The 16643-nt window shown below is 40.4% G+C and overlaps 1 protein-coding gene across 4 annotated transcripts in view; it reads right to left on the bottom strand.

Moving 5' to 3' along the window:
- The window catches only part of phactr4b (phosphatase and actin regulator 4b), a 46310-nt gene that overhangs the window by 28847 nt on the left and 820 nt on the right, over positions 1–16643 (bottom strand). For 2 of the 4 annotated variants that reach the window (XM_015348732.2, XM_069195451.1), the window contains exons 2-3: positions 6966–7067; positions 896–940 (exon numbers count right to left, since the gene is read on the bottom strand). In XM_015348732.2, coding sequence (XP_015204218.2) covers positions 896–908 — 13 coding nt within the window. In that variant the 5' untranslated portion in view covers positions 909–940; positions 6966–7067. Of the gene's footprint in view, positions 1–895; positions 941–6029; positions 6115–6965; positions 7068–12396; positions 12540–16643 lie in introns of those variants that run through there. The other 2 variants (XM_015348735.2, XM_015348734.2) reach the window with 2 other exon arrangements.

The following is a 16643-nucleotide window of genomic DNA, read 5'->3' as shown; positions in this document are numbered from 1 at the left end:
GCAGTCTAGACTCGAACCAGTGAAAATGCTTCTTTATACCTACTTTGAACAAGCAGGATTATCTCACCTGGATCTACACGGGTCCATTAAAATCTCCCCGTTCTTCTAGTATAGTTGAGTTGAAACTGTCATGCTTCACTGAGCTAAGGATGGCCTGGCCAAATTTAAAAGAAGGCTCCACCACTGAATAACAACACCCATTAAAATAAAGTTATTTTACTTCAGTTTACTTAACATTGGTCCCAGTTGTAAATGGGAGGCACTAATATCCTAAAATAACAAAACCAATTAAACCCCCACCGATCAGATTTACCACATGTTTGGACAAAATTGCATCAGGTATACCTGTGTTTGAGTGTTTTAATTAAGAAATTGGTATTGTTCAAAAACAGTTATTACACTTAAAAAATACATGTTTTTATGTTATTATTATTATAAGAGTTAAATAATGTGCATAAGATATCTCTAAAAGGAAAAATCAAGTGAGCAGCTAGTTTGTTTCAATCTTGCTTTGTTTCCATATTGAACTCAGCAACAAAGGTAGCTCCTATATTCCACTGCATGTGTCTTGATTATTTACATTTTAATTTATAGAGCAGCTTCCTTTATTGCTGCTATGTACTGCATTCTGCTAAAAACAGTGCAACCAAACTTTTTATACAATTCAAATGTCAGCATTTGATATTAATTATGAACATTGTATAACTGGCTGTTCGAGCAATATTAGACATCTAAACATTCCTGTAAAACCTATTTTTACCTTTTATTTAATCATTTCTGTGTGCATATGTTGTACCGTTTTAGAATAGCACTTTTTGTGTTCAAGCTCAGGAAAAAAACTTTTGTGGTGAAAACACAAAACAAGAGATTGTGAGCAGAAGTAAGAATCACTTACCACGATTTTCCATTACAATATCCGGAAAGTAATGGCAGGCAGCTCCTAGGAAAAAAAAAACACCAATAAACAAACAATAGCAGTATTTCCAGAGAAACTAAGCCAATCACATAAACAGTGAAGTACATTAAATGGAAATTCTCGGAATTTATATGAATTTCCTTGGCTAGAATGTCAAGCTCTGTGCGATAAAATGTCTGCTGATCATCAAAGCTAACCATTAAAACAGAATCCTCTAATTCTTTCAAACTGTAAATATTTTAGTTTGGCTACAATTTGATATTTACTAAAATAACACTTATGCCATGAACGAGAAGGGTCTACTTTGCTTCAGATACATCCCCCTGAGTTTATTTAAAACCACCTTCATTAAGGCAATGATCTTAACCCACTGATCTTAGTTTTCTGGTTTGTTGGGTCTGGATTAAGAGAGCGAGTGGCAGAAGTAATCCAGTGCTTGGGCCGCAGTCCAGCTCCAAGATTCCACTACAGTTCTGCAAAGAAGGTAAAGAACCGAGCTGTTCTAAGAGAGAGGTCACTTTATTAGCCATATACAATTTCTTGCATTAAGAATTCGTCTTTTCACATACCCCAGCTTGCTCTCCGTGAGACACAGACACATACAGACGGGGAGAGAAGCTTGGGGTCAGAGCGCAGGGTCAGCCAGTATACAGCGCCCCTGGAGCAGTTGGGGTTAAGGGCCTTGCTCAGGGACCCAAAGGAGTAGGATTCCTCTGCCGGCCATGGGATTTGAACCGGCAACCTTCCAGCCACAGACGCAGATCCTTAGCCATGCTAATGCCATCGCTCGACCCCAGAATCAATCTAATTGATGTTTGATATAATCAATCATCTAATGACTGATACTGTGCTACACTGACCAAATTCTAGGAAAATCCCAGAAATTCTATTCTTCAGATGCTGATTTTTCTTATACAGTGATTATCAAAAGTATTCATCCCACCCTGGACTAAGAATCTAAGAATCTAAAAAAATAGATGGACATTGTCAGTAACCCTACACAAGGTTGTGTACTGGAAGCAAGGCTAGTTGTTTTGTCAAAATTCATGCCAAATAAGCATTTTGTATTTGTATAGAAGTAGACTAAAATTTAAACTCAGCTCCAGAGTGAATTGTTATGACTACAGATAGTTCTTGGTTTACGTGCTCTTAATTCACAATAAGTCAAAGAATTTTGTCGTTTGTACCAGGTGGTTATATTAGATTAACTGTCACATTTAATAAACTGATCAAATAAATTTTAATCTATAAAGAAATGTACACATTGAAATTGCTACAGTGAAAAACCTGAAACTCTAAATAAGGAAAACATATTTGCAATGCTGCTTATGAGGGTTTAAAATAAATAAAATTTAAAAGGCTCACTAAGAATACAAGGATTAAAGACAGCTGCCCAGTTGAGATGCATCTTTGCACATATAATTCATGCTTTTCCACACTGTTTCCCATCCAGCGACTACAACAGTCTTCCCTTTATTTAACTATGAAAACTTCCTGCATGAGCAGAAGTGTGGAACTGTTTTTATTTGGGAGTTCCACTCTCTGGTTGAGAGTGGACCTGAAACACATGCAGTCTCATAGGAAATCAGTTGTTAATTTCTTCTTTTTTTTTTACGCAGCATTTTTCAGGAACACATCGAGACCTGTACTCCTTCTGAGGTGGAAAAAATATCACATTCTAATTGCTTAGGTGCCTAGTAGCGATCGTTTAAAAAAATCACCATAAGCAAGAGGAGACTTGCTAGAAAAGGGAAAAGATTTGCCATGCTTTAACTTTTTAATAATAATTGGCATTTTCAGTCCTATAAACGTCCCTCACATATTCATGCTGCACAATAAGAAACTCATACTTTTATCTAGATCAGTGGTTCTCAGTTCTGGTCCTAGGGGATCCCAGTGTCTGCTTTTGTTTCAACCGAGTTCTTAATCACAGGCTAATTTTATTTCACTTATTTCACTTATTTTTAAGATCTCAGATTTGCTTTCAGCTCTTAAAAAGCTGAATGAGATTTGTATTGGGGTTCACCTTGTACTAATGAGTAAGTTTCAGGACTGGTCTCATTCAGGTGTGGGAGCTGAAAAACAACCGACTGGATATTAACAGCAGAAAAAAACAGGACTCCCCCCGGTTTGTTCATCATTAATTGATCTATAGCTCTTTAATCAGATATAAGGGAGCAAATTCTTATTTTTCCAAGTTAAAAGAGAACCCTCATAATGATGGGCAAGATGAAGTTGTTGGAAATGAAACCAAGGACTGAGTACAGAAAAAGTCAGCTACAGGCATCAATTAAACCCTGTTGACTAAGGGCCCAGTTTGGGGAAAAACAGCAGACAAAGGGGTTCTCGAAGACCAGGTTTATCTACTCCTCTATATGTTAATAATCTTTAGGCAAATGGATGAGGCAATTGACAGTAAACTCTAAAGGTCACTCACCATTTCCGTTTACACATAAATAACCAGCTGGTCAGTTTAGGACCCTTATACCGCAGTCTTTTATATTGAAAATGTTTTTTAATTTCCTGAAGGCTGGGATACGTGAACTTACAAACCTCCCTGCCATACAAGCCAGACCCAGCAAGATAATGTTTTGTTCGATTTACTAATATATAATGGCTTTACTGAAGAATGCAATAAAAATACATTGAAAAAATGGGAATGTACTGAGCATCTAAAGAAAAGTATCACTTACAATTTTTAACAAATGACGCAGATGCAGTGATATTTTTTACAGGCATGACAAATTCATGATGACAATTAACATTTGAAAAAGTTGATTAACTGTGGGTCTACTGTGGGGGGGGGGAAAAAAAGAGTTTTTGCAGGATGGAAGCTGCATGTTTCATTTCAAGCCAGGAAAAAGCACAAGCCTGCTCATGGGTTTTTGAGTCCTAGCTGTCAAACGTCAACCCAGCTCATTCCACAAGTGTTCAATGGGGCTCATGTCTGACAAGTAAAGCATCCTTAACAGTACTGTCAATTGCCATCTCCCAGGACAGCGGGTGCTACATCAAGACTTGCGCTGTCGTGGAACACTGTCACGCCATGAAGAGACTACAGGAAGGATAGCAAGTCAGGACGCAGTTAATGATCAGCGCAGCACTTTGTAGTCAGGTTGCCAATAACTACCTTGATTGCAGTCACACTTGGATTACCCCACGGATTGCTGTGTTCTACAGAATTAGCCCAATCTAATTCGATCTCTATGTCCGCACCACAGTCTTCAAGCTGGTCGACACCAAACCTTGATTCATCACTAAAGAGGACTTGGCTCCATTGCTGGCTTGCGCACCCGAGGGAAGTTTGTCTCAAATATACCGCTAGCACAAAGCTGGTGTTCTCTGGATGAACAGAGAGTGCTAGTTCCTTGCATTTTTCTTTTCTGATTTTCAGCAGGCATGGCATTCAACAGGGGAAATAACCTCCTCACCTAAACCCTCTTGCTAATGAATTGATTTAATACCCGTAAGGCAAAGTAACTCAAGGGTACCGTGGTCAGTCATGAAAGCTCAAACCAGGCATTTGAATCGATATCCAAGATTTGCATGCTTTTCTTTTTTTTTTTTAAATCACACACGCCTGCATAGAGCATTGTGCAGCGCCTGATGAGCAACGTGCATTCCTTGTATTAACCTACTGTACCAGTTTACAAAACAGGCCTCTTTCCACTCCTAATTGATAGGTGCTCCTAGAAAAAGAATGAAATAAACAGAGATAGTGTCCTATGAAGTAGTGATGTGCAGACATGCACCTGGGAGAAAATGCTGTTTTTATGGAGGAAATAAATGGCACTGGAGGAGAACAGACAGGGCACACATCTTTCACATGTGACTCTGAAGAGCAAAAAGGGAAATCCATATGTATTTCTAAAGAGTAGCACTAACTGTATATAAAATTGTTCCATTAATTCACTGTAATTTGTGTTATAATGATATGGCAGAAGGTCAGCCCTTTTTACGTTTGAAAGAGACGTAATGGCGATGTCTCAGGAACCGAAAGATGCCTTATTTTTGCACAGTTTGCTCATCATGACAGCGACTATAAATAAATAACATTGATCTTTTGAAACTGTGAAACTGATCTAATAGAAACACCTACCCACCAGAGTATGCAAAATAAAACTGCATCATGTACTTAAAATTAGTAACAAATCACATTTGCTTTTTTTGCTAGAATGTCAAGTGAGTAAAAACTTTCTCGTCTGGCTACAATGAGATCTTTTTTGTTCTCCCGTTCAAATATCTGGTAAAAGTCTCAGAAGAATTTGCTTAAAGTAACTTTAAGTCTTTGTAGAATGTTGCTTTAAGCAAATTATTCTGATCAAATATGAATATAATATTAAGCCGGAAGAAACACAAGCTTCTGCAGAAATTAATTTTAATAGAATGGCGATAAGCACAATCAAAAGGGCAGTTCCTATTTCAGTCAGTCGTGTTCTGCTTCCCCAGGTTTCTATGACTTCTTCTTGTCCTATGAACAGGAAGAACTGCATCCTATTATATATAGTTGACAGGCTTAGATTGTTTTTTATAATTCCCCACACTGTAACAAAACACACTACAGCACAATCACCATTTTATTAATCAATAATTCTGCAGCAGCTCTTATTTTTTAAACAATTACCCGCATACTCTAGAGCTGCCTCAGTCAGGACTATTACTGTGGGAATATGGCACCACATGTAGCTTAGTCATTTTTGCATAATGACCAGAAAAAAACAGTATACAGCTTTTTTTAGAGGAAGGAAAAACTGCAGGCCCGTAAAAATCACAGTATTTACCTAGTGACCTACTCAGAAACTCTTCATACAATGAACTCGGTACTGAACAGAGGAAAAAAATAAATACACTTAACATGTTATAAGAGCTCTCAACTAAAAAAAAATCATCTTAGCAGTCTAACTGCATTGATTTCTCACACAAACTACAGCTTGACTTCACACTAGGGCATGAGACGGTTAATTTTGGCACTTGAGGGACAGCGCGCCTGACAGCCAAGCCTCTGCTCATTCTAATCAGGTGAGTCAGAGTCCACGTGACTCAAACAAAGCAAAACTTCGGATGGGGACACAGGGGTGCAGCTGCAGGAGGAAAAGGAACGGCAGTAACTCACAGTTTCTGTCTGCACTCTGAGGGCTAGCCGATTTCCTCAATCCCTGTCAGTTTTGTCAACACTGCGTACTCTCGATTGCTTCAGTCTAGATAAATTACACAGCAATGCCAGTAAGACGCGTTGTATAAGAACGCATTGCTGTAAGACAGTTTACACCATACATAACTTCTCTGATGCTTGCACATTATATAACATGCCTTGCCCTGTAACTGGAAGATACTGAACTCGTTAAGTCAGATCAACGAAATACACGTTCCTCTTCTTTCTTCCCTTACTGTTAGCCCAGGAGCTGCATGTTCCATAAAACGGCACCGGGTCAAAAACATGCTGGCGAAGAAAGGGTTAAAAGGAACTAATTTATCTCATTTTCATCTCACATTTAATTGTAATCTAGACGTTACACAACAACTACAGGGAGCGTGGGCGCAGTGTGTGGCAGGGGGTACTCTCTCTTCTACTTGATTTAACACGATTTGCACTCGGATACTAAAACCATTTTCACAAGCAGACTTCCATTTCAATATTTAATTACTGGAGCCGTCTGCAGTCCTGCTTGTAAATACTGCAAATAACAGCATAACCTGTCAGGATAACCTAACGTCCTTTAGTTCTTTATTTCTAATTAACTGTTTTAAAACTAACATCCTTTCTGTTTCTGTTCATAGTGTTAGGTCAACCCTGGGTATATATAAAAAAACGAATGCTTACTAGCAAAATGTTTTGCAGAATGTAAACTGTTTATTGATTAATAAATAAATATGCAGGAATTATCAATAGGATAACTCAATCTACATTTGCTGTAGATAGTCATTTGCCTTAAGTCAACCATGGTCATAGAACAAATATGCTTAAGTAGATTTGTATTTGCAGAATAAAGACAGTTTACTGACTAAAATATAAATATTCAGTAATTATCACTCAGATAGCACTACTTACATTCACTGTAGATGCTCATTTGCTTTGTGATAATTTCTGCCAATGATGCCCCTCAGTCCGTGTTGAAAAGCTCCAATGCACAGCACTGTCTGTAGATTCTTCCTGCAAAAACATGGATCAAAGGAACATTTACTTAATACACTAAATGGAACTTCCTGTAGTTTTAATATGGTCATAAAACTTTCCTTTCTAGCTTTAGAATAACAAATATAAAATTCTGAACACAACATTCTCACATTAGTTTTCATTGCAATCTGCAAACAGCCAAACTGAATCTCTGTTAACAGCTGTATGAGGATGACCTACATGTGAGACAGCACCTGCGTTTTACAACAACTACTACGAAAACACTGCCATTTCTAAAAACTGTTCCCACCCAGAGATTCAACAGGCATTTGGAATTTGTTTTTGAACCACCTTCGGTCTGTGGGCGTTTTCTTAGTCACCTTCAAATGATGAGTACTTCATCGATACATAACTGAATGGAAAGCATGACAGATGTGTGAATTAAGACGAACCCAGTTGGCAACCAGGTCTAGAGCAAGTGATCACATCACTCCTATCCTGGAGTCCTTGCACTGGCTTCCGGTCAATTTCCGTGTAGACTTTAAAATCCTCATGCTCACCTATAAGGCTCTGCATGGCTTGGCACCTCAGTACCTGTCTGAACTATTATCACCCTACTCCCCACCTCGCAACCTTCGCTCTTCTAATTCTGCTCTCCTTACTGTCCCCCAAGCCCGTCTACATTGTATGGGTGACAGGGCCTTCTCCTGTTATGCCCCAAGCTCTGAAACTCTATCCCCAAGGATATCAGAGAGTCACCTTCTCTAAACTCCTTCAAATCCAGACTCAAAACCCTCTTCTTCAGAAAAGCCTTTACTTAACTGGTTCCATTCTTCACCCCTCTGCTTTTCCTAGTACCACCATCCACGGTCTCCTCTATATATGGTAATTGTGTTTGATCTTGTGTGTTCTTCTTATTTATTATTGTTGTCATCCTGTAAAGCGCTTTGAGAAGCCACCTGTAAAGGTGCTATATGAAATAAAGTTTATTATTATTATTATAACTCTAATTATCTCCCTGGTATTGCCACATTTCATCAAGGTGAAAAAAGGTTTTAACCATACTGGTAGGAAGACTGTGCAAAGAAAGAGCCACCTCATTGTGGCAGATATCTAGGGCAGAGATTTTTAACCTTTTCAGATTACATACCATTCTTTCAAGCAAGAGCTACGAAGAGTAACAGTTGGATGGGGTGGGGGTGGGGGGGGTGACTCTTTTCGGCAATCTCATTATTCTATATAGAATAAGACTCAAAGAGTGGGGTATCTAGCCGCCTTATCTAATACAATCCTTATCCAATCTCCCTCCTGTGAGATAATACTCTTGTAGGGGGGAGAGGGCTGAGGGAAAAGTACAGATGGAAAAGCCTACAGTTCATACCGGATAGCCTACTGCGTGCCAAAGGCAAGACATTCACATCCCAGTATAAGTATAACCACTGGTCCAGGCAAAATAAAGTTCGAATAATGTAATTTACTTTAAAAGTGAAGTGTGAAAATGTTGCAATCTTCTGTTAAAGACCTTTGCTGCAAATCATACTGCAAAAGAACTATTTAACAAAGACTATACTGAGTACTGTGTTCAAAAGTAACTATGTATCAATGTCCTAATCTACACACCTCATAGCACCACACTGTTATCTGCTTGCTGTGGGGTGTCCAGGGATTTGATCAACATTATTTTTAGCGTGTTAACTTGACCAGGCCTCAGACTGTAGCAAGATATCCTCGCTTAGATGGCGAAGGACACAGTCATGCAAAACAGACATCTATTTGACACCCATTTTCAGTAAGCAGCTGCAAATGTTCACATTGCATTTCTCATGTTTGCACTGTACATGTGTATTCAGGGTCAGAGCCACTATTTGCTCTCAGAGACCGAATCTGACAAACAGGTTGGGCAACTATTACAACCGACAGGCCTAAACAGCTTCAGACTAAGCTCAAAGTAACACTGCTATTAAAAGTGAAAGGAATGTGTTTTACACCTAGTTAGAGCAAACCCTTAGAACTAAAACAAAAAACTGACCCCACAGTAATTGGTAAATACAATTTACACAGTACTTTACTAGAAAAATCAATTTAACAAGAGAAAACCAAAAGAGAACTACATTACCCGTCATCGCGAATGTACATCAATGATGAACTTTGTACCAGAAAATATTTTCAGGCAAAAACACATTACTGTAGTTTTGTACACCTTTTCAATAAGTTTACATGACCGGCTAGACACACCCCTCCAAATATTAGGATCGTTATCACAATAGTTGACATTTACAGTAAAACCTCATGGGTTTTCTGAATTGCACAGAAGGAACGTTTTCAAAGTTAATTTGGCTTTCCTGGTAAACATTGGTTATATGAACCTAACGTAACTTAGAGACGGTAAAAAACACCTACAGTGTCTCACCCTCTTGATGGTGGTTACTATCACCAAGCCAGTCTACAGCAGGTTTAGAAACTGCTGTAGCCTAGTAGCAGGATCACACCCAAATCTGGCCCTGGGCTTTGTCTACACTGCCAAATCGCATTGGCGTGTGCCCCTGTACTACCCACAGTACTGCAGGTACTGACACAGCACCAAGTTTCATCTGATTCAGGAGTTATTAGCTTGTAAGTGGAAAATGTAAGTCTAATGAGCTCATATCGAAGTAGCAGAAAGCTAATGCCTTCTCAACTGTAGCTCTACTCAAAGATCCTGCAGTATCAAGAATGACTTGTGATGGGGGAAGGGTGTCTGTTGATACCATAAATAGCAGCTGCAGGAAAGGCTTCCATTTTCTTTTGCATATTCATTGGAAGTAGGTAGAGTACTTGAGAGCACTTGTGAGAAGTGGGTAATTCAAGGTCTGCGCAAAGCTGTCCTTTCCTGAACTGCATCACTAGACCTTCAGGTTACTTCAGATAGCACTTTCAGTCCCTCACTGTGCTTCGCGCCATATAAAACTGAGTGGGGAACATTTCAAAGTGGTAGCTTTTAATCACGGCATCTGAATGTAAAAATCTGTTCCAAGCCTGCAGTTTGTGACTATGACTATGAGGTTGCTGGGAAAGCCTGGCCACTTACAAAATAAATGCCTGAAAATCTGTGGGTTGGCAGACAATTTTCAATTTTCTTACTGGAAGGAGTCTAATTAGACAAGTGCCTTTCTCAGTGGAACTGACTGAAACTAGGCTATATGGTATTTACTGGTAAAGATGCACACAGGTACAGGGTTTAGCCTCGCTGCCTTGTACCTGGGTGTTATCTGCGATGAGTTAGGTCCCCCCGTGTTCCTGTGGACTTCCTCTGGCTCCCTCTCACAGTCCAAAGATGTACTGGAAGGTTAACTGGCATCTGAGACAAGTGGGCCTGGTGTGAGCGGATGTGTGCCTGTGTGTGCTCGGCAATGGTGTATCCTGTCTTGCACCTATTGCTTGGCAGTATAGGCTCCAGCACTCCCACAACTCTATATTGGAAGAAGCTATTAGAAAACTGATGGGTAGAATATAATGAAGGCCAGTGATTGCCTTGTATAGGCCTGATTTTTCTCCCCACTTCAGACAGTGAGAACATAAGCAGATCAGATACATCACAACTATGGATAATGTCATTGGGAACAGTTAACAGTTTAAGGCACGACAGAATGGAAATGACACAGCATTGTTTTCCTTTGACTGGCTGATTGCTTTCATCAACATAATCACATACGTTTTCTTCTGGTAGTTGCTGCTTCTTCAGATTCCAGCCCCAGTACAACCAAAAATATCTTTTCAAATTTGAGCACAACCGCAAAGTCTGTCACAGTGAAGACAACCATACCCAGTGGCACTTCCTTCACACTCATTGCAATGCAAAAAACAGGTAGTGCTGTTTTTGCACTACAATTCTTTGAGTAATGAAATGCTGATCAATTCAACGATCATGCACACAGACTGGATGGATATGTACTATTTTGGAACAGCTGGTGTTTTGCATTGCAGCGGGTGTTAGCTCACACTGCAACCTCATGGGAAAGCTGCAGTGTTAGAAATGGTAGCACAGGAGCAGTGTCCTACAGCACAGAATCACATCACAACTACAGCCCCAGAATCCAGACACTGCATATCCTAAAATCTCATAGCAGGTGAGGAACCATGAATCCTTTTAATTCTGTGCATTTCTGTAGAGCAATAGAACAAAATTATACATTGTTCAGACAGAATTCTACAATAAGAATTATTGCTGTTGGGCACTGGAAGAATTATTTCCACTGGGCTAGTGTATCTAGCACATCAGGTGCAATAGAACCATTTCTGCACATTTACACTAAGAGGCACAGAAGATGCAATACACCCTACATTTACCCCAAGACAAAACACATAGTAAAGGAATATTTCTGAATTTCACTAGCTCATAACCCTCTTGGTGACAAACAGGAAACTTTCTCATAATATACCTGATGATTTAGTGCTCAAATTAGTTGGTATGCAAGTAAAACTAACAGAACTAGAACTAATAGATAACTATGGGCTGCACTGGCCACTTGTTTGAGAAGGATTCAGTCTCCCTGAATTACAAGAACTCTTAGTTTCCTAAATTTGTTCCAGTGTCCACTCATCCGAAAGCTCATCCTCTGCTGTTACTGGGTTAGAGACCACAAGTGAAATCACTGTACAAAGTGCAGGACAGACAGTTACATAATGCTAGGAGCTCACACAACAGTACACAGACTTTACATTTTCTCTGAAATAGCAGCAGTAGTTACATGCTGTCAGTGTTTGGACAGTATTTACGATCATAAATACTGGATGCTGCACACTGGTGGTGGTGGAGGGGTGTCCCCATTACCAGTAAAGCGCTTTGAGTGGAGTGTCCAGAAAAGCGCTATATAAGTGTAAGCAATTAATTAATCAAATCCACAGCAACAACTACTGACTCAATCTTCTTATCTGGAGTACAGGGAAAATACAGAAATATAGACTGTTTAGTGTCTAGCAATTCCTTCAAGCCCCTTGAATGTGCAAATATCTGCCTACAGAACTGATTCAATGTGCATCGGTCTAACAGCAGACATGTTACAAATACACAAGAACAAAATCCTAAAAAGAATTAAAAAATGAAACAAAACACGAGGTGAAAAATAAACATTTACTGTCCCTGCAAAAAAAGCTCTCAATCACACTTAAACAATACATCCTGCATATTTTAAGTCAATCACCAGTTTAGGGCAGCAAAAGAAAACCTAATTTCAACTCAGGATGTCTACAAGCCCTTATTCCACTACAGAGCTTTTTTCAAGAAGTACTTCACTGTGTAGCTACAGAAGTGTGGAACATTCCTTTAGCACTTTAGATACTGCAACAGTATTTTGAAAACAAAAAAGCACAGCCAACTTGCACTTACTTAAATCAGCATGACTGCTGGACATCAAGAATCAGTTTTCAGAATCCACTTTGGATGAACCCCGGAAAAGCAGCAGAACTACACAGGACTTGTTCTGCACAGCTTCAACCACCCCATCCCAAAATGAACAGGTTGCTCTGTGCGTTCTCGATCCAAGATGCCTAACGTCATCTCTAGCCTGCCCTAGAAAAAAAACACAACTCACCATGGGGACAAGTGGCCCAGTTCTTTAGAAATCTGCTGCCTTCTTTTTTGGACTTAACTTTTAATTTGACTTAGCTGGTTGTTGTTAATCTTTGAGATGCAGGATCAAAGGAATCTAGGTTTAACAAATCCTTATCAAAGTGATTTATTTCTCTTGAAACTTAACATCACTTGCGGCAAACATTATTCTCACGTAGCTTCCCTAAACTTCTTCAATACGACCCGTTAAAAAGAAGAGGCCGAGAAATTAAGAGCTTAAGTCTCTCTGCAAAACTGCAGTAGACAAGCTCTGCTCACTCTAGAATCACACAACACAAAGAAGAAAAAAGTTAACTGATTTATAGCCAAAGGAATGTTCAAAAAGCACAGGAAAAGACAGATGAAATACAGTACATACAAAAAAAGAATAAAATGACTTTTGATGCAGAGGCCCAGCTAGAGAGAATAAGAATGAAATCTGATTTTAAAAAGGCTATTTTCCAAAAACAACAAAGGCCCAGCAATCCATTCATATCTATTTGTCCAACATTTCACTGTGCCATTATTGCTGTTTCAGTTTGAAATGATGCAATACTATACATCCAACAACTGATAAAGTTATATTTAAAGAATAACATTTAATCCCATTTCTCTTGTTAAAAAGCAAACAAGAACAATAGAAAATCCAGAAAACTTTTTTTTTTACAATGGTATGGATAGTCATAGCAAATCCATGCAGAGGTATGTTTCTTTACATGACTGTAATCTACGCAACTCCTCAGACTCTTATGTTTCAGGCACCAAATCCAGCTGTGTAAAAAGTTCAAAGCACTTAAATTATTACAGGGAAATACAGTCCATTACAATACAAAACACATTCATCAGCTAACCAATAAACTGCAAACTGCAGGTTACAGAGAAATTACAAACCAGGACAGAATGTGCAGAAAGAAGATTCTTTTGCAGGATTACAGGACAGGCTACTGCTGGGCTTTCCTGCATTAGGTTTTGAAAATCACACCTCAGCGCTGGTAGAATTTGGGCCTGGAATATGCACCGCAGTACCTGCAGCTGGCAGACGAGAACAGTGCACTGAGCCCTGCAGGAGCGTGTCACAGCCGTGAACCTGTTGGGGCACGTGGATGCGGATCCGAGAGATCTTCCTGAAGTACAGGTATGCTGGAGGCGGGGAATGAGACACCTCCAGAGGATAAATCCCTTTGAAGCCCCTTCCTTTTTTTTTTCCTACAACCAGCGCTCCTGCTAATGATACAGTGAAGGCAGGTGACATCTCACCGGGGATGAAAAACGAACACTTAAGTCAACAGGCAAGTTCAACACCCGAGGACTTGCTTGTTGAAAAGAATTCTTTCACAAACCAGGCACATGTGCGTACATCCTCCTTCACATACCCGCTCACAGAGTGGATCTTTGAAAAAGACTTTTAAAGGACAGTGGAAGATGCTCCTTGTGTCAAGAGGTGGCAATCAAAATCACCTATTTAGTAGTGCTTTCATTTTTCAGAAACATGCAAAACTAATACATTGACATCAGTTATGAACGGCAGTTAAGGAGGTCGCTCTGATTTCATGGACACCATTTGTAGTTCTAGCACTTAAATCCGTTCAGACCAAAATGTAATAAACCAGTTAATCCTTGGATCTTTGGATCTGCCATGGAGCAGACTTGGGGGTGGGGATAACCGATCTGCAGAGTGGTAGAGCCTTTTGGTGGGTTGTTCTCATTCTGTGGTTTCCACACAATAAGCATCATGTTAAAATGGAAAGAACCAAACTGGACTCTGAGTTTATAAAGGGTATGTAACATCCAGTACATCGCTTGGTACATGAGCTGTAACCGTGAACACCTAATCACTGTGTAATTTACACTTTACACGGAGATTAAAACTATCATTAGATGTACATGGCGAAAATTTTGAATGCCATAACTCATAAACATCAGCATCGTTTGTGAACCTGAGCTGCATACTAGACTAATCTGACTACGCTGCCTTTTAGTGTCTTTCTGCAACAAAAGCAGGCCTCAAGTCAGTCCACTACAGAACAGGAACAAAATCATGCACAGCAGTGGTTCAGTCCTGGTCCTGAGGGACTCCGTTGTCTGCTGGTTTGTGTTCCAGATGAGTTCTTACCCAGAGGCTAATTTAAGAGGCCTGAAATTTGCTTTCAGCTCCTAAAAAGCAGACTGAATGAGATTTGCAGTGGGTATGAACCCTGTGCTAATGAGCGAGATTCAAGACTGTGCACAACTCAGGTGTGGGAGCTGAAAAATATCCAACTGGATAAAAGCAGCAGGACGGACACTGACTGACTCACCGTGGGAGTTGTCCGATAGTGTCATTTCCACCTGTGTCTGCTCACCATTAGTTGATCACCCAACTGAACTCTTTAGTCAGAAACAGGATGGCACACTGGAGCAGTAGTCAGCATTGCTGCCCTGGCTTCAGTTATAGACCAGGGCTGCTATCTCTGTGGAGGCTGTATGTTCTCCTCGTGTTTGTGTGGTTGTCCACCGGGTGCTCCAGTTTCCTCCCACAGCCCACAAACATACCCTTAGATTAACTGGCTTTTGGGAAAATCGGCCCTGGCATGAGAGTGTGTTTCTGCCTGCCCTGCAACGGACAGGAGTCCCATCTAGGGCGTACCCACCCCTTACACCTGTTGCTGGCAGGGGTAGCTTCCCTCTCCCCTGCAACTCTGAACTGGAAGAAGTGGTAAGATAATAATGGATTCTTAAACGGCAAACTGAGGAGCTTCTGCGAGCACAGACTGTTGGAAGCGATGCACTTTAGGTGATGTCTGAAACCGAGGACAGAGCGCACAAAAGTCTAAACCAGGAAAGAGATCTGTTCCACACACCAACTAGCACCAGTGATTAAGAACCCAGCTGGAACCAACTCCAGCAGACATAAGGTCCTTCAGACCCAGTTTTGAGAGCCACCGATCAACAGGGATGTGCTGTGTACCAATTGTAGCACTTACCATCTTAATAAGAGATTAACAAAACACATCTGAATGATGAAAGCATCAGTGCAGACTGTTAGTACAGCCATAGTCACCTGTAGAAGAGATGGGCTGCATGCCTCTCTGACAGCCAAATTTATTGCAGTGAACAAACTGCAAGGCAGAAATTACAGGCTGCACCAGGCAGCAAACGAACACACTGTCATCCCATTTGTAATTTGAAAGCACGTATAGGCCATCGCAGTTTCACATAGAAAACTGACACTCACACATTCCACATACAGCATCTAAAAGACAGCAGCAGGGAGCCCAAGGTTATCTGTCAGGCTTTGAGTGGACTGTGGGATTGCTCAGTCTTATAACTCATCTTTATTTATTCGGAAACATTAGCTAAATGGGGGTGGGGTGGGGGTGGGGGGACATGGCACTCATTTTCCATCAAAATTGAATTGATCATAATCAAAATACAGTTACAGCTCAGGAGAAGAAATGCCGACTGTGGACTAGACACGTCTTATGACAACCTTAACACATCCAACATAAAGACGTCCAGGGAGGGCGGAACCCACTGCTGTAACCTACGGCATGCAGGGCTGTAAAGGTTACATCAACGTGTCAAACACTAGAGAGATATGACCATCGGATTATTATTAGAATACGCATGACACTGCGGAAGGCGAATGGAGTGACTCCTCATTTGCTCCACATATCCGAGAATCACGAGAGGACGGAAGGCTTGGAAATTTGAGCCCACATCAAATCGCAGGAAACACTCGGCTTGATATGTCAAACTCCTTTCGGATATTTTAGTTTTACAGGCCAGGAGAAATGAGAAGCCCGTTGACGGGAGGTCTCTAATCAGAACTATCAGGGCACACCTATTCCGTTTTGCCTTGATGAATTCTGGCACACCGAGATTAATAACAAGGTGGAAGACCCCAGGGCTTTAATGGAAATTGGATTTTGGGGAAAAGACGATAACACAGACCGTTCCGACACCCCATTCAAACAAGCACTGCCTCTTGACCTATACCACTCCCGGAGAATACGTAGCAACACTCGGCATGTTTAAAAGGGGAT

This window comes from Lepisosteus oculatus, chromosome 11 (assembly GCF_040954835.1).
Source record: "Lepisosteus oculatus isolate fLepOcu1 chromosome 11, fLepOcu1.hap2, whole genome shotgun sequence".
NCBI lineage: Eukaryota > Metazoa > Chordata > Actinopteri > Semionotiformes > Lepisosteidae > Lepisosteus > Lepisosteus oculatus.
The sequence above is the reverse complement of the archived record's forward strand: the minus strand, read 5'-3'. Positions and strand labels throughout refer to the sequence as shown.